Source organism: Zychaea mexicana, assembly GCF_025766255.1.
Source record: "Zychaea mexicana strain RSA 1403 chromosome Unknown BDB00scaffold_62, whole genome shotgun sequence".
Lineage (NCBI taxonomy): Eukaryota > Fungi > Mucoromycota > Mucoromycetes > Mucorales > Lichtheimiaceae > Zychaea > Zychaea mexicana.
The window spans coordinates 94,126-120,111 of NW_026516725.1; the positions used below are offsets into that span (position 1 = coordinate 94,126).

The 25,986-nt window shown below is 40.5% G+C and overlaps 8 protein-coding genes across 8 annotated transcripts; 1 reads left to right on the forward strand and 7 right to left on the reverse strand.

Moving 5' to 3' along the window:
- Window positions 1-839: 839 nt before the first annotated feature.
- BDB00DRAFT_514235 (uncharacterized protein) lies at window positions 840-1,613 on the reverse strand. Its single transcript, XM_053117679.1, has one exon. It carries the CDS (start codon window positions 1,380-1,382, stop codon window positions 876-878), a length of 507 nt encoding a protein of 168 aa, XP_052977384.1. The 5' UTR covers window positions 1,383-1,613; the 3' UTR covers window positions 840-875.
- Window positions 1,614-1,988: 375 nt separating this feature from the next.
- BDB00DRAFT_834583 (uncharacterized protein) lies at window positions 1,989-2,854 on the reverse strand (the record flags this gene model as incomplete). The annotated part of the gene is given in 3 exon segments (XM_053124337.1): window positions 1,989-2,130; window positions 2,148-2,430; window positions 2,557-2,854. Coding segments are annotated over 2 exon segments (274 nt in total), but the record flags the coding sequence as incomplete, so codon positions are not given.
- On the reverse strand, window positions 2,728-3,075 carry BDB00DRAFT_834588 (uncharacterized protein; the record flags this gene model as incomplete). The annotated part of the gene is made up of 2 exons (XM_053124338.1): window positions 2,728-2,874; window positions 2,955-3,075. Coding segments are annotated over 2 exons (186 nt in total), but the record flags the coding sequence as incomplete, so codon positions are not given.
- On the reverse strand, window positions 2,990-4,019 carry BDB00DRAFT_514274 (uncharacterized protein). Its single transcript, XM_053117681.1, has 3 exons — window positions 3,840-4,019; window positions 3,262-3,429; window positions 2,990-3,177 (listed from the first exon to the last, which is right to left on the reverse strand). The coding sequence occupies exons 1-3, from the start codon at window positions 3,970-3,972 to the stop codon at window positions 3,164-3,166; spliced, it is 315 nt and encodes a 104-aa protein (XP_052977387.1). The 5' UTR covers window positions 3,973-4,019; the 3' UTR covers window positions 2,990-3,163.
- Window positions 4,020-10,764: 6,745 nt separating this feature from the next.
- BDB00DRAFT_914682 (uncharacterized protein) lies at window positions 10,765-11,577 on the reverse strand (the record flags this gene model as incomplete). Its single annotated transcript, XM_053128692.1, has 1 exon — window positions 10,765-11,577. A coding segment is annotated over one exon (432 nt), but the record flags the coding sequence as incomplete, so codon positions are not given.
- A 2,404-nt stretch (window positions 11,578-13,981) lies between these two features.
- On the reverse strand, window positions 13,982-14,676 carry BDB00DRAFT_767547 (uncharacterized protein; the record flags this gene model as incomplete). The annotated part of the gene is made up of 2 exons (XM_053119678.1): window positions 13,982-14,438; window positions 14,462-14,676. The coding sequence occupies 2 exons, from the start codon at window positions 14,674-14,676 to the stop codon at window positions 13,982-13,984; spliced, it is 672 nt and encodes a 223-aa protein (XP_052977389.1).
- A 3,024-nt stretch (window positions 14,677-17,700) lies between these two features.
- Window positions 17,701-18,494, forward strand: BDB00DRAFT_940524 (uncharacterized protein; the record flags this gene model as incomplete). Its single annotated transcript, XM_053129351.1, has 2 exons — window positions 17,701-18,255; window positions 18,330-18,494. Coding segments are annotated over exons 1-2 (495 nt in total), but the record flags the coding sequence as incomplete, so codon positions are not given.
- A 6,324-nt stretch (window positions 18,495-24,818) lies between these two features.
- BDB00DRAFT_874660 (uncharacterized protein) lies at window positions 24,819-25,780 on the reverse strand (the record flags this gene model as incomplete). Its single annotated transcript, XM_053127249.1, has 3 exons — window positions 24,819-25,159; window positions 25,295-25,579; window positions 25,669-25,780. The coding sequence occupies 3 exons, from the start codon at window positions 25,778-25,780 to the stop codon at window positions 24,819-24,821; spliced, it is 738 nt and encodes a 245-aa protein (XP_052977391.1).
- Between the last annotated feature and the right edge of the window lie 206 nt (window positions 25,781-25,986).

Below are 25,986 nucleotides of genomic sequence, written 5' to 3' on the forward strand. Positions count from 1 at the left end.
TTTCCCCCCAAGAAGAAATTGAATGTAAGAATCACATTTTGCCCGACTTGATATCGTTAAGATAGAACTTACTATATGCTTTGCATCCACCTAGCGTCTGAAGTGTTGTCATTAAATATGTCTCCTCGTATCTTGTCGCCAATTCTTCCCGTGGTGCAGCTTGGATCGTGTTGCCACCATAACGCACGCTGTTTACCAGGAGCTGTCGATAAAATGATACTTGTTCACATGGGCAGATGCATAGGGTTACGATGTGATATCTCTTGGTCCAGTGTCAAACAGTCGCATGTGTGGCGCTCCATAGATGCTTTGTTGCCAGTATTGATTGTCAGATGTGTTGCATTGCCACCGGGCTTCATTGCCGCAATAGCCTTCTGTGCTTGGTTGCTACCACATATATGCTCCAATGATTCCTGGTTGATTTTTCTTTGTCGCCAAGAAAAGAGGAGTTGCCACCTTGTAGATAGATTGTTGTTGAGGCAGCTTGAATAGTTGCCATGCGTGCTGCTACTGTAACGGTGCATACCGTTACGACGATATCCAACCTGCATGGTTGACGATCGACAACGCATGGTTCAGACGATAGGATGACTTGCGGTCAACCGCATGGTTGAATATGGAGTAATAGGCGTGGATATTCTAGATAGAAGTTATGATGTAGATCAATACTTAGACGATAGCTAGCCCCCTATTACTCGACGTATATATAAAGACGGGATCCTGAGTTATATGGATCCCTATCGTTTTATCCTTTGATATATCCGAGTCTCACCTTATTCATTGATCCACACTGTCTACCCATTCACGTTCCCGATTGTAAGTATCTGGGCCGACACTGTTACAGCTACCCAGTTTTTACTGTTTGTCTTTTGCACTCAATTGCCACCATAATAGAAGTCGCCAGTCTTTCTGCTTTGGTGCCGTCTGATAGAAATGATGAAGACGCATTCGAATGGCCGTCCATTGCCCGATGTTGTCCCCATATTGAAAGCTGACAATGCCAATGTCGTCTTTTTGTCGCCATGCTGCTGTCTCCACAAGTCTCCTCGTCGTAAACCGAGATAGATGAGGATTGTTTTCATCTCCTTGACTTGACGTTGACTGATTTGAATAGTTGTAATGAGTGTTGCCGTCACATTACACCTTGTGATTCTGAACGGATTGAATTGTCGTATGCATTGTTGCAGTTTTTGTCGCTGAAGTATCTTGCTCCATGTGGCCATCATAGGTAGCGATGGACACTGTTTGTCGATACGATGTTTGCCGCTGCTCCTTTTGTTGCCGCTTTCTCTTTGGGGTTTCACCACAAAAGTAGGGATGAATAATGATGATGATGATGATCGTGCCGTTGATGTGAAACCATCCCACATATTTGCCCGCATGCTTGGTGAATTGATCCGTCTACGGCCACACAGTTTGAAATTTTTGACCGGCTTGAGATTTTTGACCAGCTTGCATATTCCTCGTAAAGATGTGCCATAAGTGATTTATTGCTGCTGCGCCTGAGTATGACTCGCCCATAAATTATATGTCGCCTTTTCCGCCTGTCACTTTTTCGTCCGCTGAAAACAGTTGATGCCAAAGGCTGTCCACCCGACTTGCACTTGATCCGCCTATGCACGTGTTAAATGTATGCAATTTTCCGCTCAGAAGGGGAAGTGTCATATTGGATCACTTGAGAACAGATATCCGCACTCGCTTGAAGAGTCCTTGCCACTATAGCATCGCCAGTAGACAATAAACTTGCTCCTTCCACACTGGGAATATTCAATCCGAGTTAGAACGTCGAATGCAGTTGTTGCCTGGACCAACGGGAAGAAAACCAGAGGATGCCAACGATTGGATAATGCTGATCGATCTTGATAGTCTATCGCCAAAAGACTAGTCAAGCCAAAGACGGGATTCTACCAATCCTCGAATCGACATCAAGTAAAAGAGATTGTTTTTACTCGGCTAGCCTGGAAATCTGACGCCACCTGTAGCAGCATAACCATCATGGATCATCTACCAAGACCACACGAGACGATGTGATCAAGCCAAAGACGGGATTCGCACAACACCCCGAATTTTTACTCGGCTAGCCTGGAAAGCTGACGCTCTCCATCGCGGCGTACCACCCACGCCGCTGGCTGGACACCCCAACCCGCACACCCCAACCCGGATACCCCAGCTTCAAGGAATTCCGAGGCAAAGGTGAAGGCTGAGGCTGGACTAACATGGCTGTGGCACTGACTACAACCGGTGGAGGATCCAAGGTATGGAAAGGGCGAGGACAACTCCGGTTGAGCTTTCGGTGGCAGGGATTGGGTGAGCAATATTGCTCCGGTTGGCCAGGGCTTACGCAGGAACACCATCCACATGAGCTGGAACTGACTGGGATGACAACGTTAGAAAGGAATAAATTCCTAATACTGGGCCCCTCTTCGCCTTCTCCACACCACATCCGTGTCGAATGCGATACGAAGAAGGGAAGAAGGAAAGGAAAAAGGATATATCAGTTAGCAAGCCTCTTCTTATTAATATGGCCGTAGGTATTAAAGAAAGCATAGTACGTACCATAATCATACAAGCATGACACCTTGGGTTGTCATTTGCTGTCAAGAACCGCCGCTGTACATGTGCCTCGATGGTGGATTCCTGCTGCCTACACAACCAGAGCGTTGCTCACCTCCCCACCACCGGCTCAACCATCATCACTGTCCCTATGTGCCCCCCAAACCCCTTCACCCCTGGTAGCTGCAGCCAGTGCCGGCGCCAATGCCAACCCCAACCGCCTTTACCTCAAGAAACCATCCACTGAGATGCCCGGGCCACACCCCATCGCCTGACGAAGGCGGAGACCGCCAGACACACCCAAAACACGCCACATGCGCTCTATTTGAAATAAAAACAGTAAACTCATCAGCATCAGTACTGTATGCATCTTGCTCAAGCAGAACTGCTGAGACACTTACCCCGACCAAGCGCACACGTGCAACCACAAACATCACCTGACGCAGGCGTACACGACAACGCCAAGCACGGCACCAGAGGAAAAGAAAGAAAGCACGGAAAAGAGGAGACAGCGACACAAACGGCGGATTCAAAGTGGGCGACACCAGGAAAGGGAAAGGGGAGAGACCAAAGGAACGGAGAGAAACACGCACACAGACAGAACAAATGCCTAAAGAAGGCCATCTAAAGAGGACATTGCAATTAGTATCGATCTGGGCAATACAAAAGCACTCGACAGCGAAATCAATAGAAGATGTAGCCACTTACACGCCGACAAGACCTGCTCCATCTCGGAGACTCGGTCGATGTCAACACAAGCAGCCTGCAGCAGACCAGCAAAGAGCGCCTCATCGTCGCCAGACTCGAGGAGACGCTGCAACTCCTCATACTCCTCAAACGTGACACCCAAGTTTGCTGCCATCATTGCAGCAAACTCTGCACCGGGGTTAATCTTTAACCATAATTCTTTAAAAGGTTTTATTAATTAAGGATATATCCTTGTTTAAACATGTTTAGGAAAAATAAAAAATTAGATTATAATTTTTTTATTTTTTAAACTTTTAACTTTTTTTTTAATTCTTTAAAAGGTTTAGGTTTTATATAAACCTTTTAAACCTTTAAAAAAGTTATATCCTTTTATAATTGATTTAACACAGGCTAGGAGGTACGACGACGCCCAGTTCAATAAAAAATCAACGAAGTTAGATTTTTATTAGAACGCTTGACAGTGAAATCCTTAACTAAAATTAATTTACTATTTACAGTAATATTAATTGTTATGGATTGATACTCACCTTCTTCATCACCTTCTTCTTCTTCGTCGTCGTCGTCGTCTTCTTCGTCACCATCTTCTTCTTCGTCGTCTTCCTCGGTGCACACGTCGTACTCTTCTTCTCCTTCTTCGACATCTTCTTCCATGCTCTCTGGGCCGCAAACGACAGGAACGTGAGCCATTGGCTCTGGTGCAACGACGGACATGGGGGTGTTTGCGGAGGCGAAAGTGGTGGATGCAGCGATAGGGCAGGAAGAGACGGAAGGGAAGAATAGCTGTAAGGTGTTGCACTGGCAGTTGTGGTGATAGTGACAGCGATGGGTGGAGCGGAGGAGGTACGCAGAAGGATAGGGACGGGAACGGACTTGTTGATGAGGACAGTAGTGGCGGTGGGTTGAAAGAGCGACTGCGGGGACGAATGGAACGGAAGAAGCGAACAGCGGCAAGTAATAGTGGTGACGGTGGCGGTAGCGGATTTCACGCTGGGAGGTTAACTACTAGCAGCAGTTTTCATTGAAAACTATTAGTTAAGAATTATTTAGGGGTTGAGAATTTCTCTTGTGGTTGAGAATTTTCAAAATTGAATTTTATAATAATAATAAAATATGGAGCCTGAACTTAATATTGAAGAACAAATAAATAATGAAGTAGATAAAATTGTTATTAAAATTGAAAATTTTTAGATACTAATTGGCCTATAATACATTATAATTATAAATATAGAGTAGAAATAAAACATATAAAATTAATAAATGAAATCAAAAAAGAATTAGTAGATAAATTAGGATATATTGCAGTTTTTTTCTTTTTAACAGTAATATATACAAATAAGGAATATCCAGGACCATATTTTGAAATTGAAAAAGGACTATTTTTGTTTTATCATTTAGTTTCAGGTATTTCAGGAATAGATATAAATAGATATCTTCCTCAAAGTAGCTTTCATAAATATTATAAAAAATTTTGGATGGATGAAGAAAATTATAAAAGGATAAATAAAATTATAAATGAATCATTAAAAAATATGTTTTCTTCCATAAAATTAAGAGTACTATCAGCACATAAATATAATCCATCATTATTCAAACATGTAACATTAATAATTGATAGCCATGATAGTAGAATTAATTATTTTAATACAGATATAAAACGTGACAAATTATTTTCTTATAAATTTAAAAAAAATGGACTTAGAACTCAAATTATTAGTGATATAAATGATATGATATTATATATTTCAAAAACTGATATGTGTGCAGAAAGCTTAGATGGAAGTATGTTTTTATATATGAAGCTATATAGTAAATTTAATAATTATGATGCTTTAGCAATGGATGGAGGATATACACTTTTTGTTAATCAACTTATTGAATTATCTAGTCAAAAAGGATTTGATTTTAATAATAGTAAGTTTATATATCCTATTAGAAAAGATGTTAACGTTGATTTGAATGCAGATGAAAGATATTTTAATGATGTTTTTGGAAGTTTTCGTTCTAAAGTAGAAAATCAATTTTCTGAAATCGGTAACAAAGTTAATAGATTTAGTAATAGTAATTCAATTGCTAAAATTGATAATATCAAATTTTATAATTTACAGTAAGGGTCCTCACGGGCCGGGCCGGGACGGTTCTCTGCCAGAACCGTCCCGAGCACAATGTACATCAGAACCGACTCGACCCGGCCCGAGAACCGACCCGAGAACCGAGATTAGAACCGAGTTCTTCAACTGCAATTTCAAGAGGGATGGAATTACACAAGATTACAATGATAATCGCGTGAATCGAAGGGAAGGCGTAATTATTGTAGTGCATAGCGAAATTTGTGAATAGAAAATGTGTTTTATTTCAATTGTGGATATACAGTATGACCGTGCGTGGTTGATTGTTGAATTAAAGTATGAAATGTGTTCTAATCGCTGATCTGGTGGGGGGATTTCAGAGATTGCCGGAAAAAAGATTGCTGTATCAATTGTGTAATGACGTGTGTACAGATTGCTGAGAAGACAATTTTGACGTGCCTTTGGTTTGGTTCGCAGCATTAAACGCTGCGTGCTCAGCAGTGCTAATTATACTTATACTGCTAATAACGAATGGACACGAACGATTAAAGGAAGAACACTGAAAGCAAAAATCGCGCACTCAGCAGTGGTACAGCTCAGCATGCTGCTGACTTCTAAAAACTTCCTTTTACGAAATGACAGGCGAGGTATTACTTAGCACTATTTGAAGAGAAGCTGCCGTTTGGTATCATTATCCTCAACGCGTCATGGAAAGTATAAAAGCAACAACTTTATTTTTGGGCAAAATAACTCAACTATTTACTTACATACAGCTTGAACCATTCTACTCTATATCCGTACCTTTTTATATCACATCCAACGCAATGACCTACCCAAACTACTCAGTTGGCTCCAGCTCTGACGACGCTCGTGGTGCTCTTTCTGATCGCGTAAGATTAATCTAAGATACTCCATCATATGCAATATCACCTGCAACCAGCTGATGATAGTACCATTTTATAGAGAGAGTCCAGCCGTAATTCGTCCTTATCCAACACAAGTCGTTCGTTATCAAGTTTTGTTCCTCCTTCCCTAGCCCGTGATCAATCCAACGTCTCCATGGCGTCAGTCGGTTCGCATGTAATGGACACTGATGAAGAGTGCTTCGATGATTCCGCTTCCATGATCGACCACTAAGAAATCACACAGCTTGCCGGTGACGGCGCGAACATTGACACGAGCGGTAAAGAAAAGCAGTCAGTAAGCAGCTGGGTTCTCACTCATGAATACGGCAAACGCGTCTCTATCAACGGTCAACCGAAATCAAGTGCCAGCGGCCTGGTTGCAACAAGGTGTACGACGCAAAGCAAGGTAATACGTCTGGGCTTGTGAAGCACCTGAAGAATGTCCATCGAATCACGCAAACAACTGGTCCGCACGTTCAGGGGAACAAGCGCCAAGCCGGCCCAATGGACCAGCATGTCGAATTTAAGCGTAAGCGTACGTTTGAAAAGGGCGCCTTCCAACGACAATTCGTCAAATTTTTGGTCAAGAGCAAGCTCCCATTTACTTTGGCCGAAAGCGAAGAATTGCAGGAGTTGTTCTACATGGCACAATCAGCACCTACGCAAGAATCCGTCAAGCTTTTGAATGCTGACAGTATGTCGAGAAAGGTAAACTTCGTTTCATGTTTTGTTAAACAAGGATTCAGACATATACTTAACTTTCACTGAAATAGCTGGACGAAGAATACGTCAGAGCCAAAGAACAAACCGCCGCCTTGCTCAAGAGCGTGCCAAAAATTTCTTGCACCGTCGACAGCTGGACCAGCCCATTCCGGCAAGAATTTCTTGGTGTGACAGCACACTGGATGTGCAGATCGACGTGGACTCTGCAAGAAGTTCGCCTAGGGTTCCAGCCTTTGGAAGGTCCACATACTGGAGAGAACCTTGCCGACGCCTTCTTGAAAGTCTTGGATGAGTTCGATCTTTGTTCGAGGCTTTTCACAATTACGAGTGACAACGCATCGAATATGACCAAGATGATGACCGTAATCGAACGACGCGCGAAAGAGAAAGATTGGTAAGTTACTGGGATTATGCTGCTTTGCCAAGATACTCATAAAAAACTATGTGCTCACCAACAACTTATAAAACCAAGGCCATTCCGCAAAGACATCCATCATATCCCTTGTGTTGGACACGTCCTTAACTTGGCAATTTAGGATATCCTGCGAGTTGGTCTTTCAGCACAGGCACCAGAAGAAGAAATCGTTGACGACGACGAAGAACAAATGCCTACCAACTCTAATGTGCTGGTCAAACTACGAAGAGGCGTTACCAAGATAAGGTAGTCATCAGTTAATTAAGCATTAAACTATTTTTCAAGTGATTAACAGGTTTTGATCTATTACCTTAGATCGTCACCGCAACGCTTACAGAAGAAGTTCCTGTGTACCTTAAACAACGAAGGCTGTCCCAAACTCAAGCTCATTCCTGATGTCCGTACTCGTTGGAATTCGACGTTTGAAATGATCACGCGGGCTATCGCGGTCGAGGCTGGCTACAACGCAATGTGCACTGAGGCGCTGGCACAGTATAGGTTGACTGCACAAGAATGGGAGCGCCTGAAGCAGATCCGTGCTCTCCTTGAGCCGTTCGAGAAAGTGACCAAGAGGTTGTCAGCCAGCAAGTCGCATGCCACCATCAACCTCACCATCCTTTGCTATAACCATCTGATGGACAGGCTTGAGGACTATAAGACCAGCCCATCCACACCCATCGACCTGTGCGAAGCAGCGGAAGTCGGTCTCGTTAAGCTGCGAAAGTATTACGGCAAGACTGACACGTCCAACGTTTATGCGTGCGCCACTGCAATGGATCCTAGCCTGAAGTTTGTCTGATGGGCTAAGAGCGGCTGGGAAAGGGAATGGCAGGAGTATAGCCAGCAAATTGTCCGGGATACCTGGTCGACGTTCAAGGATCGCGCGGATGTCGATATCAAAGTGAGCGAGCAGCTGCAGGAGATGTATACGTTGTACCGGATCGACCGAAGCCAAGACGAATTAGAGGAATACATTGGCGAACAACCGATGATGCCAATGGTGGAAGCAGGCAAGCACACAGAGCTAATCTTCTGGGAGTCCCAGTCACAGAAATGGCCGAACTTAAGCAACATGGCTGTACAATACTTGGCGGTGCCAGCAACATCGACTCCTTCTGAGCGTTCTTTCTCGGCAGCTCGACATTTGCTACCGTACACCCGCAATCGTTTGTCTGAGGAAACTATAAAAAAGTTAATGCTTTTGAACTCCTGGTACCCTTAAAATTTTTTGGCTTTTCCTCTTTTCTCCTTTGTTCCTGCCAACTCCGTCCCTTTTCTCTTGTCTTTGCACTTTCTTTTTCATACTTTCTTTTACTCCACCCATTTCACAACCTTTCTTTTTTTAATAGATAGATATAAGTTATATAACATATTGATTTTTCTTAGAAGAAATAAATAAACCTACGCTCGGAAAAACACAACTTCACTCATCCCTCCATTAACAATTATTCTTGCACAGTCAATGCATTTAGTTGCAATGACACGACGAATCTATAGTCGGTTCCTCGGTTCCAACCAAAGAGAACCGAGTCGGTTCTGGTTCGGTTCTTCCATGGAACCGGCCCGACCAGAACCGACCTGACCCAACTTTTGGATCGGTTCTTCGGTTCCTATGAGGATCCTTAATTTACAGTTCCGTTTAGCATATTTATTGAAAAATATAAATAAATTTAGTAATAGATTTAATATAAATATACAAGCACATCATAAATCATGGGAAACTAAAGATTTTGAGTTTCCTTATGAAGCTAAATTAGTAGATATTGTTATTAGTAATTCTATAGAACAAGCAAAAAGAAAAGATGAAATGTTAGAATTACAGAAAAATTTATTATCTTTAAATATAAATAATGAAAGAATGGAAGTTGATAATTATAGTGACAAAAATTTAGAAGATAGTAGTGAAGATGATATACCAAAATTTAATGAAAAGAAACGGCGTAGAAAAGGTAAAGGAAAAGAAAGAGAAAATAATATACAATTTATAAGAAATATAGGAGATAATAGTGAATCATATGAAATAGAAAAAATTACTGGACATAAATATCAAAACAATATATACATGTTTTCAGTTAAGTGGAAAAATTATAATCATAAACATAATAGTTGGTTATCAGCTAATAAATTTAATGAAAAAGATTTATTAATAGCATATATCGAAAAGCATAATATAGATACAGAATTATAAATATCTATGGCAAAATACCATTAAAACATAAGAAAAAAGGATTCCCTATAGTTATTTTTATTAGTTTTCTTTTTTTTTCTTTTTTATAATAGGGTTATCTACCTCTTGTATAGTATTTTCACTTTTTATTATTTTTTCTTCCCTTTTTTTAGGTATATGGTCTGGATTATGTTTTCTACAGACATATTTTTTTTTATTCCCATTTTTAGTTATTTTTTTTTCCACAGAATTTGCCATTATTCTTTCCCGGTCTAAACTTATGAACACAAAAGTCATTATGCATAGAAAGGTATAGAAAATGGTCTGAAGAAAATAGTTTTTTTATTTTGTTATTTAATTTTTTTTTGAGTTTTTTAATAATATTTTGTTCTATAAAGTAATCAAATTCAGATTCTATAAAGGTGTTTAATTCATTACGTAAATTTAAAGATAACTGAATGTGGTTAATTGAAAGAAATTCATTTAGAGCAACCATTCTAAGATATTATTTTTATATAATAAAACAAATTCAATTTTGTTTTAAAATAATTTTTTTAAATATGCATGATTTCAAACTCCGAAGATAAGAAACTTCAATAATTTATATAAAATCTACCAAACAATCTCAAACATCAGCATAATGATTACCCCTCTGTGCGATAAAAAGAAAAGAAAACGCGTGACGTCACGGCCTTTGAAATTTTCATGACAATAAAAAAAAGTAGTTTCCAGCTCTCCTTTTTTCTTCTTTACTAGCATCTATATTCCAAAATGTCAGAAACCGATAAGCCCTTGTCTTATGCCCTGTGTGCACTGCTGATGTATCCAATCGCTTTAGCGTATATCGCCTGTCGTTGGCTAATTGCCACGGGAGTAAATCCTTAACTGTAATTCCTTAAAAGGTTTTATTGATCAAAGGTAAATCATTGTTTAAAGATATATTGTATTTTTCAGCAATGAAGAGACAGTCTCAGAGAAAATAAGAGAAAATTATTGGATAAAATAAGAGAAAATTATTAGATCAATTAAGAGAAAATTTTAGATCAATTAAGAGAAAACTGACCAATAAAATAAGAGAAAAACTCAGGAAAAATTAAGAGAAAAAAAAAGGGGCAATTAGTAGAAAGCTTATTTATGCTTTAATCTCATTATAAGTTTTTCTCCAGGGCTAAGCGCTTTTCAAAGAATCTGAGGGAATGGTGGATCCAGCCTTGGCAGTCTTTCTTGGTTACCTTGGAGCAGGCATCCATGATTCTGGGTGTGAGTGTCTCACCAGTTTCGAAAGGTTTTCTTTTGACACCATACTTCACCTTCGACCAGAATAGCTCAATTGGGTTTAGGAATAGTGAGTATGGTGGAAGATATGCACACCTAAAGCCTCTGCTTTCTATCAAATTTCTTACTGTAGCTGGCTTATGTATGGGAGCATTGTCCATTACCAAGTAAAAGCCCCTCATGTTGTTTTGGTCAAGAACATCCATCACATTACTCAAGTAATTTAGATAATGCTCGGCCCTTGTTCCAATTTTGGCTCTTGTTGTAACAACTTTACCATCTACTCTTATCTTCTTAGCTCCCGAAACCATTATTGGCTTTCTCAAAGAAATGTCAATAACGCCGGCACTTGAGATGGCACCCAGGATGGTTATTGTAGTGCCTTTTGAAGCAGGGGATAGTTGTCTTAGCAGGTGCTCCCTTCTTAGACCAGCCACGAGTGTGTGTCATGTGAAGATTGAATCCTGCTTCATCCAAAAATACGCAATTGTTCTCAAAGTCCATTTCTCTATCAGCTAGCCATTGAAGGATGGTCTCCTTTCTCTTCTTCAAAGTTTCTTCTGAATTTCTAGCAGCTGAAATCTTCTCCAACTTCTTCATAGATAGTGCACAGCTGGTCCTAAGATCTCTGTATACTGCAGATGAGCTTGCAGAGAGACTTGGAAACTCTATGATCAACAACTCGTGTATTCCAGCTACAGTTGTAGTTGAATGCTCATCAACAAGGTCGATAATAAACTTCGAGTGCTTCTCAGTAAGCTCAGAGACAGTTCCCATTCTGTATCCTCTTTTCGTCTGTTGAGGTACCTCCCTAGTTTTCTGCTACTGCGATTTGAAACGGTAGGCTGATTTTTCATTTATTCCTGTCTTTAAAGCTGCATCCTTTATAGGTACCTATTCAACTAACAGAGCAATAAGCTTGTTGATATCCTACTGAGTGTATACACGTCTAGCATTGCTAGCGTCGTCTTTTTTTTCAGTCAGGTCTCTGAGAGGCTTCTCTTCTTTCATATCGCTCTCACTACTCTGCACATCAGCTTCATTTTCCTCCTCATCCGAGCTATTACTGGGCTCAACACCCTCATGCCCTTCCTTCAGCTCCATCGTCACATCTTCATCTAACTCCATGGGGTATGTACTCTAGTTGTGATATTTCATAAAAATTAAGAGTTATAAATTTCTTAGGAGTTATAAAAATTCTTTATATTTACAAATTAATTTAGAAAACACAATAAAACATTTCAGAAATTTAATGAAATATCTACATATTTTTTTAGAAATTATAACAATATTTAAGAGCTTATTTTATTTATTTTGGTTTTTAATTATATTGAAAATAACAATATTATTTAATAATTCTAAACATTTAAAGAAATTGTTATATTTAGAAATTTACTTTACTTTAAAATAAATATAGATTTATCATATCTAACTTATATTTATTTTCAAAATTTTCTATAAGAACATTAATTATATAAAATATAAAATCTCTCTCTCTCTCTTCCAGTCTTTGTTGAAGACAAAACCTAGGAACGGAGTGAGCAATGGAGTGACCTCTAGGAGCGAAGCTCCGACAAAAAGGTTTAATATTTCTACTAGAAAAATACCTGCTGGTATTTTTCACATATAATAACTTATTATAATTCTTAAATATAAAAAAATACCCACTGGTGTTTTCTTTAAATTAATATTTTTATTCATTTTTAAAAAACCAAATTTAATATTTTAGAATTTAAAAATGCTTGGCATTTTAAATTCTTATGTAATAATAAAAAAGAAAAATAAAAATACTCAATTTTTATTTTCTTTTTTTAAAAATAATTAAATTTATTTAGAAAAAATACCAGTAGGTATTTTTTTAATATAATTAATATTAAAAGAAGAGGAGCTTTGCTCACAGAAAAAACTTCGTTTTTTGGTTCACCGTTGGTGAGACTGGAAGGAAGAAGAAGAAGGAGGAAGTTGTTTATATTTTAAGAATATATAATAACATCATAAATAGTATATTATATTTATAAAGTTAAATTTTGTTTTTAAAATAGATTATTTTAATATGCTCAATTTAAATCTCAGAAATAATAAAAAAGTTATTTTTAAAAGAAAATTTACAATAATTTTGTAATCACTATACTATGAGATGTTCTCCCATGGCTGATGCAGTGATGTTATACTCCCACTTCTTTCTCATCATCGACATTACACTGACAATAATCTCGGGTACAGCTTCAATATCTTCGTCGTGTAGAGAGATCTCGTTCATATCATAGTCAATATCCATTTTTTGTTAATAATAGTGAGAAAAGTGCTTTCTACTAATTGCCCTTTTTTTTTCTTTGTACACTCTTTCCGGAAACAATTTGCGCATGCAGCCATGAATTTTTCAGTTTGCCCTTTATTCAAGTATTACGGATAACTAATGCGCAAAACGCGCTGAGTAATCATCCAGCGATACCGGTACAATTACTTTTTTTGCTTCAAACATCATTTTCATATAGGTTGTGGGGCATCGATATTCCCAGGTTCAAATTTTGCCATACTTTTCTGTCAAATGCCCATCCAAACTCGTCTGCCACGAGATTCACGCCAGTTGCTTTTTTTATAAGATAGCCATGCTCTCTTCACAAGCAATGGACAAGAGTTTGGCATTCAATGATTGAGGAACCGCGCTCACTAGTCGCACAGGTTGCCGAGAAGCAGTTCCTTTCGGAGGTGTGTACCAGGTGTCCCGTTGCGGAGAGCTATCCTGCGTTGCTGATGTCATTTGTGCCTTGGGTAGATTCAGTGATTTTAATTGCTTGTTGCTGATGAGGTGTTCCATGACAAAGTTGACTGATTTGAGGACTTCACGGTGAAATGTGAGGAGATCTACCATAATTTTTTCAAACTTGATCAATTCAGCGGTGGATCGTGGTAACATGATATCAAAACGCGGTAGAGCAATATAGAGACCTTGATCTGATAGATGTAAGGAGAAAATCAGACAAGATGGTCCCATAATTTACACACCCCATGCTGTGCAGGCGCGCGATTCATATTGTACCAAAGACATCATTGCATCAAGATCGTCCTTAACTTCCCGATTGAGTTTTCCCTCGTCTGCAATAATTTTGTCGTCATTTGCACTGTTACAACAAGCTTCAACTGAACATACATCAAATTCTAAACCACCTTAGTGAACGACAAATCGCAAATCGATTTTGAAACCTGTCACATTTGATGCACCTGGGTAAAGTTGTTGCTTAGAAGCAGTGGAGAATGGGAATGTAGTTTTGCCAGTTTTGATCTGTATGTTGGTGCCAGCATGGAACAGCCTTCTAAACAGGGGGAGCCAAATGTACGCGACGTAGTCAGTTTCAGAGATCATAGTAGTGGGCTTGGCTTGGAGTAAATCAGATTCCTGATCCAGTAGATTCAGTACATGTTCAAGAATTTGGAGAGAAGGCATAAGGCTGGTAGAATGGTGCTTGCCATAGATTTTGTATAGATAAAGTAGTCCCATTTTGATGTTAGAGGTCTGCTTTAACGTGGCAGCGATGACTTTCAAGGTTGTACTGAGGGTAGGATTCAGGGGGGAAGTATCTGGGATGCGATGTTGTTTTGGAATAGTTGGTTGATTTGTTGCCATTCTGCGGATGTAAAAAGCTTTCACTGAGAAGTGTACGATTGATCAACCAGATCCAAGATCGACGATAGGCCATTGGACATAATCTTTCGCTGTCGCGAAGATAGGGGGTTTCCATGCTTATATTGGTCATGTAAGTTGGTTGCCTCCCGTTTGATAATTGTGGCAATGGATAGCTTAGTAGTGTCGCAGACAATACCATCTGTTTCAACTACTTCTGAGGAGAGGGGGGGTGATGACATTGCATTGGTTTCAAGAATAGGGACGGGTGAATGCAATAGTCCTGATTTTGTGGGCGAGAACAGCGATGGTTGCGTGTCATTAAGCTTCGGAGCAGATGATAAGCGTCCTGAGGGTGTTGATGGTGATATATCTGTGGCATGCTTTGGTGAGTTTTCTGTTTCAGTTAATGGATTGGATGTGGATGGCAATGAATCACTAGACAGTCGAGTGGATGATTCTTCTTCAGATAAAGATGGAATTTTCAAGTGTGAAGTTGATGATGATAAGTTTATAAGTCGTTTTTTGGACGAAGTCGAAGCTGGCGATGATTCCTGCAGTCGTTTGGTGCTTATTGACGATTGCTCAAGTTGTTTAGAATGCTGTGACATCAGTGAGCTTTCGATACTAATGATGCTAGTTTCCAATTTTGTTTGCGACCTCTATCGATCGACAATATCTTGTTGCAAAGCAATGGCATGATTGTCCCAAAAGTAATTGTTGATGACGTCCTTTTTCGCATTGCTCAGCTGTTTCTTGACTCGTGACACTTCTCTCATTATCTTGGTATTAATAAATGCATTGGCAAGTCTATCAAGGTCTTCGCCCATGTATATATGGCATGAACGCTTGCTGGTAAACTGCCTGCGAGAAAGGCTTTCGTCATAGGATGTGATGTTCCAGTCGGTGCATGCATTCGATTTCCAATATTCTACGAGGGAAAAAGAACAGGAGGTTATTTGTTTGATCTTTTTTTTAACTTTTGGTTTTATGAAGTGAGTGAAATACCATAATTAACAAGGCTGTCCTTCAAATGGAGCCATATAATATAATCTCATAGTCATCGTTTTCACTGTTCTTGTTGGTTTTGTTGCACTTGGACATGATCCCGTTTTTAAACTGCAAACAAAGCGAAAGTAGCTTTCACGATCGATTTTACAGGAAGAGCTCTTAATTTTGATTGTGGCTTAGTAGGCGTCATCGTTCTTTTTTTTTAGCCAACAAACAGGAAAAATATTTTTTTTTTCATCTTAGCCTCACAACATCCTTGACGACATCTTTAACGTGCTACTGTTTATCTGATGCTTGATCAGTTTTACAGTAAATACCTGCCCCATATGGTGCACGCCACCTTAAACCATACCTCCAGTAAAAACTACTGTCAATTTTTTAATTTAAATCCCCGGTATTTTTCAAATCCCGCATATGAAATGGATAGATATTTTTTTAACATGTTCTTTTTTGTTGTCTTCCAATTGTAAAGAGTCATCTTTGCCTTGATCAGTGTGTTCCTTGTTTGGTGAAGTCTCACCTTTGGTTGCTCTCATTTCGCTCCGTACAGAGAACACCATACCCCAATGTAGTAATGGAAAATAAATTTTCCATTTTTTTTTCCAAAAGAGGGCTTCTCGGAGGCCTCCAATTTTGGTAATGGCTTCTCCGATGGAAAGGCCTCTGTGGTGGCTCGCTCGGATCGATATAAAAGGAAACTGTCACTTTATGAATAATAAAAGATTGAAAGAAAAATACACCTCTATTTTTCATCTATTTTATCTGCTTTTATCAAAAAATGAACAATATTCCACCATCAGCTATTATTCGCAATCGCGTTGTTATTCATGCAACACCTTGGGGTATGTACAGAAAAGGAAGTTTCTTGGCGCGTTGCGCCTTTATCTCGATCCGAGTAGAGAGGACTTTAAATTTTTGCAAAACTGTTTTGGGTTCTCTGTTCGGAGCGAAATGAGAGCAACCTTTGTTAGTGCTGGAATTAGTATCTGCTCTTTGACAGGTACACTTCGCTCAACTCAGATAAGCTAGATTCAAAGGAAGTGCTGACTACTCGAGAATAGGACAATGTGTATACAAGGGTTAGTCTTGAGTTATTCTCAATTGTGATCCATGTTTGAGAGATTATTGATATGGTGCTAATTATGTAATATTTGATTCATCCGTGTGTGTGGTGTTCTCTCTACTGTATTCTAATGGTCACGAAGACGGCGGAGTGGGTTGACTTGTCTGGATCAATCTTAAAGTAGTGTGGTTTACCACAGATGGAGGTGCATAAGACTAGAATCTACTCACGAAATTCTATACGCAGCAGCAATGTATCAATAATTGGTGAAGATCTCATGTGATACAAATGTGGCAGATATATTTGCCGAACGAACGAAAGCTCCTGATTGGATTACGCTGGATTCGAACTACTGTCAATTTTGCCCTTCACTTATAAACTTGTTCTGACTTTGAGCGACAGTAACTCAAAACTTTATTAGAAAAATAAAAAATCGAAACCGATAACTTTGTTCTCCTGGTCAAAAGGAACATTTTTATTGGTTTAAAATTTTGATACCGGGTGCTGAGATGGTTTCACAGTAATTTAAAGTTACCCACTAAAGTGGTATGGTTTAAGGTGGCATGCACCATATGCGTTGAGCAGTGCGTCCCAGAATTGAGTCCCCACTATATCAGGGACTTGGGAAAAATATTTTTCAAAACGCGAATACCAGACTGCCCATTTTTATGCAGTGAATTTATTCGATATTTACAGGAATGCGAGGTTCAGGCACCCTATTGTAAAATACACACTACTTTGAGATTGATCCAGACAACTCAACCCACTCCGACGTCTTCGTAACCATTAGAATGCAGTAGAGAGAACACCACACACACAGATGAGTCAGATATTAGATAATCAGCACCATATCGATAATCTCTCAAACATGGATCACAATCGAGAATAACTCAGGACCAACCATTGTCAGTACTTCGTTTCAATCTAATATTGATAATCTCTCAAACATGGATCACAACCGAGTCAGTACTTCGTTTCAATCTAGTTTATCTGAGTTGAGCGAATTGTACCTGTCAAAGAGCAGATATCAATTCCAGCACAGACAAAGGCGAGACTGCACCAAACAAGTAACACACTGATCAAGGCAAAGATAACTCTTTACAATCGGAAGGCAACAACATCCTTCATCATGGCCGCCAAACTCAACCTTCCTATCCTTCTTCATCTTTAAAACATCCGAAATTCGCCATGTCCGCGATCCAATCATCAGTTCATCCAAACGGAAGTCTTGACCGCATCTTTCAACAGTATATAAAGGGTTGTGAATTCATTAAAAAAAATCTCACAATCGACTCTCACTGTATTTTCATATTATCTTTATTTAACCTCTTTTCTATTATTATCTACCCGCGTTTATCACACACCCGGCTTTCCTTGACTAAACACACTTCACTCTTCATATCATATCTCCGTAATTATGGGTGGTTCTGGAAGCGGACGAAGACAGCTTAATGGCACTCCTGTCCAAAGTCGAAACAGAAACAGAGATTTCGCTCTGACCGAGTTGTCTCTGCAGAACGATGCTGAACCTGCTGCAGCGACTGTCGAAAACGATGGAGGTATGGCTTACAAAGAGGCCAGAGATCGCGCTGCCCTCGAGACGTTTAGGCTGGCTCGTGAAAGCCGCCCTGCAAACACCATTAATCAGTACTCGAACCGTCAAAAAGAGTTCAAAGGATGGTGTACCAAGATGGGTGTGAGTCCCATCCCTGACGATGGAAAACTACACCTTTTTTTGAAAGAAGAGGTTGGTTCTCTTTGTTCACGATAAATACGTAGAGATGAATGAACACAATTTTATTGATCATAACTTTCTATAAGGTTGCTTTCCGAGCTCACCGAAAGCGAGGAAAGAAAAGAGCTGCACCGGAGGACGTTCATGAGCCTGAAGTGGGACCTTCACCTGTACTTGCTGCCGCGAATAGCTTGTCTGACGGCATTACGGAGCTCAACACACTGCCCAATGTCGATACAGCTTACGAAGTGATGGACATGATGGACACTATGGACGAGGCCAGAGAAGCATCAACGGTCGCTTCTACCATCGGCACCACCATCAACACAACTAGTACTACCACGACCATAACCACCAATAGCACTACCGCTGCCGCTTCCTCCTCCTCCTCCTCCTCCACTACCGAGCCGCTCATTAATCCAGAATTCGCTGCGTATGCTCAACTTGCTGCAGGCGTCTCTGGAAAGAGGGTGCGATACACGACCGTCGAAGCATATGCTGCTGCAATTGTCGACCTATGGGCCGAACAATGCTTAGTCGACAACACTTTCCGCCCGAGCCCTCGCGGAAAACGTGTTAAAGCGTTACTCGACTGGTTGCGCAGAGAGGATCAGAAGATTGCTCGCGCCAATTTCGATGATAGAGTAAGTTAAAGAAGCCATTGATTTTATAGCACAGTAACTTAATAGATCCGCTTTTCATTTAAAGGGTGCCTTCACTGCAGCAGACGGATACACAACTCATACAGAGATGGAAAAGATCGTCGAGCAGTTCTGGGCAAAGGGAACTGAAAACGGCCTCCGCAACGGCACCGCGTTCCTTTTGCAGCACTACGGTTTGCTTCGTGGCGAGAGCATCCGAAAGATGGAGTTTGCAGATTTGCAAACATTACATCTAGAGGATGAAGGTTCAAGTCCTTGCCATGCCCTCGTAATGGTTTTAAAACAAGGCAAGACCAACAAGTTTGGGCGCGTGGAGGTTGCTGGCTGTATGCGCAACAAAAACGTCAACATCTGTCCTCAAATGATGCTCGCTTGCTATTTGTTCAGTCGCTACGAGATAACCGGGGAACAATTTCCGGGTGTCAACAAGAACGTGGACTGGTTCCTACACAAAGTGATCAAGGCGTCGCCGACAGCTCCTGAAAAGGAGATGTCATACAGCCAGCACCTCAAAGCAATCACCAAGGCTTTCGAGGGAGCCTCGCTTCATTCGAAAGCCAAGACACATGCTATGCGTGGCGCCGCTGCTCGGATGGCAGAGATTGGTGGCTCGAGCGAGGGCGCAATTCGTCGTACAGGCCGTTGGAACACCAGCTCTTTGACGACCGCCTACCTCACCAACCTCCCCCACGAACTCCTGCGAACTCTTGCAGGTTTTCAAAAGGAACGCGGCTTTTTTTACCTTCCTCGCGCCAATGTTGAACCACCGGAAGAACTGCGCAAGCAAATCTTCAAGTTTGTCGATTACTGGCGTCAAAGGTTAGATGAAGGCAGAGTTGAAGAAGAATCTTGCGCCGCCGACATGCTTTTGAAGCTGTTGGATGAGCTGCGTGTTGTCTTTCTGCAGGATTCCGTTCTTCTTAAGAAACAGTATCCTCAGCATTACCTTTGGAACCATCCTTTGTTCCAAAGCGAGTTGTATCAGCTGTTCGAAAGGTAACTATATTGAGAATCATATATAGTGTGTTCTTATCCTTTTAACGCCTATTTGTTAGTTCTGTTGAGGCGGCTGTACAAGAGACAGAAGAGCCGGAGCAGATGCGACTAAGAAGGACAGTTCCCGAGATCGCACATCAACTCTCTGATCTCAACCATCAGTTCGCATCGCGTTTTGAGGCACAAGCTCGACACCAACAAGCGCAACATGAGGCTCACATGCAAGTCCTCCAATCACTGCTGTCTGCCATCACACCTTTGCAAGCGCTTGTTCCGCATATCAACAGCCTTGCTACATTTGCGCAGCAGCTAACAAGCTACACGTCTGGACAGGTGCCTTTGACTTTGACGCTAAACCTTGGCAACGCATCTCAGCAACAACAACGGCAACCACAACATCGGCAACCGCAGCAGCAGCCATCACAGCAACAGCCTCAACAGCAGCAACTAGAGCAGCAACCAGAGCAGCAGCAGCAGCCAGCAGAGCAACAAATTCAACAACAACAACAACAACCGCTGCAGGATACAGCAACCATCTCTCTTCCCTTTTTCCCGCCACCACCACCTGTGCAAAGGATCGCACTCGCGACGCACGCATCTGCATCACCATCAGCATCATTAGATCATCCATTGCCTACACCAGAGTACAGAATGTCACGCCATACTGTAACGCTTGATATGCTTTGGCGCGAATGGTACCATGGCTTGGCTGGTGGACCTGCAGTTGATGAATTGGAGCGCGAGCACGGCGTTGCGTGGCGGCGAGCAGAGTCAGAACGCCGGTTTTATAACCGAAGACGTATAATTATCGATAACATCAGAGACTATGCCACTCAACACAGACTGACCAACGAGGCAGCTGTCACAATCCTAGAAGCGAAAAGAAGCAGACAAAAAAGAACCTTGCATTGGATTGCTGAAAACCCAAATCTTTTCTTCAATAACTAGCTTTCCTATGCTCCCACTCACACGTCTTTATATTTTCCGCTTCTCTCGCTCTCTCTCTCTCCATCATCTATATGTCTCTTCGTTACCACTCTGCCTCTGCTGTTCTGCTAATTTTCTGTTGTGTCTCTTTGTCATTCTGTCTCTCTCGCTCTCTCTCTCTCTCGCTCTCTCTCTCTCTCTTCTTTTACTATCCCAGCTCACTTACACAACGCACACATACACATTACATTTAGTAACGTTATTTCACATGCGTTTGCATCATATCTTCTGAACTTTTCCCTCACCCTCACCTCTTTTACATATTATAGATTTCTTTTCACCTTCAATTTCTGCTTTTGCTCTTCATTGGTCATAGTCGCCTCTTTTTTCCACCAGCTTCGACTTTCTTTTATTCAATAACATTAACGATTCAGCCATTACAGATTTCCAAGCATGATTATTGTCATTACTAACTAATCGATAACAGTAGCATAAGTACGGGTTTCACTGACTGCAGGCAATTATTTTCGAATGTAAAAGCTATCATATATCAGATATCACAAGAGTACTATAGCTTACCTTATTTTTATGTAAGGACAATGGTGCGTGCTGCATTCTATGTTGTTCAAGACCAGACTGTATATTGCAAGGATGTTATATAAGGACGACGTGAAACAACTGCGCAACTCGTTGATGCTCTAAATAATAGAGTGGCCAGTGTTCTTTTGCGTTCTAATTCTAAGAAACCGAAAACACCCGTGGTCAAAGAGATTAGCACCAAACTGTCCTCTGGCATAGTAGATACAGACTGTTATTGTTGCACTTGATTATCACGCACTTCTTCTATGGTGTCATGAACCATGGTGCTGTCCTCAAATGAGAATCTCATATCGACAAGATATTGATCGCCTTTTACTTTACCAGATTGTTTTTCTCTCTACAATCATGTTGATCGTCTAGTGAGTATCTATGGTAGCTTATCTGTTGTCTAGGTTTATTACAATAAGAAAAACACGCGAGAAACACTGGCGTTTAACTGTTTGCTCTCTATTGTACTTATATATGTTTTAAGTATCGTGTATAATTCTAACATTAAGTTAGTGTACCATTTTTATTGCGATTTTCGCGGTCATCACGTAGAAAGATGTACAATTTGATTCAGTAATCGAAATGGTGAAGGTAGTTTTCAAGAGCAACCCCTTTAACAAAATTAGCTTCCGCTCGTTGTAATGCAGTATGGACTGCTTTCTTTACGCTGGGGGACTTGGAGTGAATATAAATCACTTATTTATTCCCTTTGAGCAAGATAACTGGCTTAAAAATTGACCAAGTCCCGTTGGGTTTCAATTCCTGGGGACCTCGCTGGACGCAGTGGGACTTTGAGGTTTTATAAAAAAAAACATATAATCACCGAATCATGCGTACTGAACACAACAGGCGAAGCTCCTACTATCGATTGCCCATGATGAACTGCATAATAAGTAATCTCTTCCTACTGTAGTTCGTTTTCAAACGGGAATTTCTTTATTGCTTTGCAAGTGTAAATAAATTTTTTTCAAGTAGGAGGAAAGGAAAATTACCACTGATGTGTTGCTGCTGGCTAATTCCAATAACTACAGGTGTATGGTGTATGATAGCAGAATTTTTTTTAAGTAAAAACATGCTCTGGATTTTTTGCCCTTCAAAATGTTTCAAAGGTGACACATAACTAGCTAGACTTTTTATGTGCTGAACATAAGCATCTTGTTTGTAACTGTGGGTGTGTAAATGCGAATCGCTGAACACTGCTCGATGATGGTTGGTTCAGTACTCAATGCAACAACGTCGCAACTGCTTTAAACTGTGTGTGAAGATAGCACCGATTTAGACTTAGACTGAATAACTACTGCTACTGCTCATAAGCGCCCTTTCGATGAAGGTGTATATGTACACTGCTTTATGTTCATTTGCAGTTTATCGCCGACGTCCCATATTATCTGTTCTTTCCCTCACAAACAGCAGCTGTTGCTGGTAATCCATATCACAAATGTGCGTTTGCTTTCCTGCCATATTGAAGATTCCACTGATGCACTAACGGAAGACATGTGGATTATGTAGCTAAATAAAGCTCTAACTAACTGGTGCGTTTGTTCTTTGCCCGCAGCACCATAGCATACATACAAGAATAGATTCTGTATTCTCTAACGAATACATCAGTATTCTCTTTTCACACACATTGCTTTTTGTTAAGTAATAGCATGATGCGGTCAGAGGAGCGGCTATAATTTTTGTTGCATACCTAATCTTTAACCCATATGCAGCTTGCAGATTTGCGGGAATGTAATATACAAAAACGATCTTTTTACATGAATATCATAAAAAAGGACATTATAAATCTCTGTTGCATGGTTGGCTATGGATGCTTGTCGTGTATTATTACCTGAATACAGTTTTCAAGGTTTTTTCATTGAAAAATATTACAAACCCTTTTTGTAGCCTCCGCTGTCAATAAGGCTCGGGTACTATGTTTATTATTGCATAAGTAGCTGTGGGTTGGAGAATAAAGTTCAGACTTACTTGTTTTGATCTGTCATCACCTGTCTCCTACTCTTTTGTCTCTCCATCAAGCTCTGTGAAAAATGCGAGGCATTTTTTTCCTCTACGAAAAGCACTGATTTTGACGTCTGAAGTTGGGGGTTACTGCCATAGTTGACGAAAAGCAGTTTTCAGGTCAAAAGCAAAAGCTGGAAATTACCCTTGCTGCTGCGGCAGATATCTCGCGATGAGTTCCTTACAAGAGCCGCCATAACAGTTATCATGCACTTTTTTGTTTACAATCAACAACTTCAAAATAAAAATGTATAGACTGGTCACGCTATTGTTACTACTGCTCACAAACAACATACTTGAGGACACTAACGTCCTTTTATTCTGAATACAGTGATTAAATAGATACATACCTGGGTTGTCGTAGGCTCTTACCGTGCTTTAAGCAGTAAGAGGCGATGCAGCACATGCGGCAATCAAACATTACGATCGGTATTTTCTGTGCCACCTGTAGTATAGTTATCTAGAAAGTTTGAATAGACATTGTTTACTGCGTGACCACAACCGTCATCATCGTCAATGGCTGAGCGACAGTGATAGTGACTCAGAACTGAAAGTCTGCGTTTTGGTTTGGGGGGTCCAGATTGTGATGTGGTCATTGACAATGACGTTGTGGAACGACATGCATCACAAAAACTGCAAAACAACAATGCAAACTCCGTGATACGCGTCTTCTGGCCTTTCAATACCGAGTAATCAGAACAATTTCGGAACTCATGATTTTCCACTACCACAGTCATGATGGTAAACACGGCAATAGCAATACTGGCAAAGAACAACGGACTACATTTTTAAAAGATAAACATTTGTTAAATAAGCGATAGCTGAGTGGTTTATGGCGGCTAGACAGAAGATGCTATTGTTTTGTTATCATGTTTTTTTAAATTCCGCGAATATAAACAAGAGTAACGCTGCTGCATATGTATACCAGGAGCGATTATTTTGACAGAAACGAGTAAAATACGCACATATTATAGAAATAGCACTGCTCCTGCATAAAAGAGTTATATATTGTATACAATTGTGGAAATAACGAATTTGATTGGTTTACTTCATATACAAATAATACTAAGGACATACTGTACTAGGCAGAAAGAGAGAAAATTATACATGTAACGATTTTTAAGGGGTGTGTGTGCTACTTGGTGATTATGATGGTGGCTGGATTGGTGTGGTGGATATTATGGAATGAGTAGTTTTGTGTAGGCTGTAGGTCAACTGACGTTGTTGTAGTGTGAAAATTCAAAGAAAGAGTGTGTGTTTTGTTGAAACAAAAAAGAGTATATACACGATAAATGGACTGTTTGATGAATGTGGAATGGAGAACAAAGGTGAAAAGACTGCGAAGGAAAGAGTATGAGTTATTTACAAGAAAGAATGAACAGAGAAATGGGATATCGCTTATTATAATGCCAAGTCGACGCGGTGTCGTTCGACATAGTCATGAACGTCCTTTTCATCCACCCAGCATTGATACTTGATGAGCTTTAGGAAGGCACGTTCGAGCATATTAATGTCTTCAAGTGAAAAGAGGCCACCACACATGTCACACAGTCGGCGATTAGTGATTGGACCCACATAGTAAGAGTTTGCATAACCGTAGTAACGTGCCCAAGATGCGGCCAACAAAGCCGAATCGGCCGTAGAGACGGCATTGGAGTGGGTGTATGTCGGCGCCCATGCTGTGTCCTGAAGGAACTTGGATGCCAGTAACAATGCACCTAGCAGCATGCGATGGCAAGTATCTAGGTTTATTCGTGACGGTGTGAGCAAATTTCTGACGATCGAGCCCAAAAATACCTCTTTTCTATTCACTAGAAAAAAAAATTCGCCGTATGGTGTTTGCCACCAACAACAAGAACACAAAAAATGATAATTACCATAACTACCGACAGAGTTTCGGGGAAGGGACTTTTTGGCTCGTTCCAAGTAGATGAGTGCTACAAGTGCTGTGCGGCAGTTGATTCCGGCTTGATGAGTGATTTTTTGAATAAAGTATACGAGCTCGGGGACGGGTCGACGCGGTTGTTTCTGTTGTTGCTGATCAATAGGCTGCTGTGTGGGAGAACCAGGTGCGGATGAGTTTCGTCGTTTGGACAGTGAAGAGGAAGGTCGACGTTGGTTTCGGAATGGGATGATATCACATAGTGTGATTGCCATGAAATCTGTTGTCGTTATCAATCATAAATACGAAAAGTGATCACGTTAGTATGTTGTCAATAGCCAATATATCAGTAGCAGCAGATGAACGTACCGATGAGTACAGATGGGAGCGGTCTCCAGCGACTAGATTCAAGCGTCTGCTGCTGTTGGATTGATGATGATGAATTCGCGCTTGATTGAGCTGAAGACGTTGGCTGTAGCATGGTGTCAAGCATAATTTGCATGATGCTTATGATTATGAGGAGTGAAATAGGTTTGTGAGGTGTTAAAGAAGAATAAAAAGTAATAAGTAGTAGTAAGTGCTAGTAAGTAGGAATAGAGGGAATCAAAAGAAAAGGGAAACAGTGGAGTGGGGGAAGAAGAAAAGTTGGCCCCTATTTATAAAGCAAACACACAAACACAGCGCACA

Coding starts and splice junctions, on each gene's coding strand:
- BDB00DRAFT_514235 (XM_053117679.1), bottom strand. CDS start 1,382: ATGCGGGCAAATATGTGGGATGGTTTCACATCAACGGCACGATCATCA.
- BDB00DRAFT_514274 (XM_053117681.1), bottom strand. CDS start 3,972: ATGTCCGTCGTTGCACCAGAGCCAATGGCTCACGTTCCTGTCGTTTGC. Junction 3,430..3,839: donor AGACGACGAAGAAGAAGATG/GTGACGAAGAAG, acceptor ACCCCGGTGCAG/AGTTTGCTGCAATGATGGCA.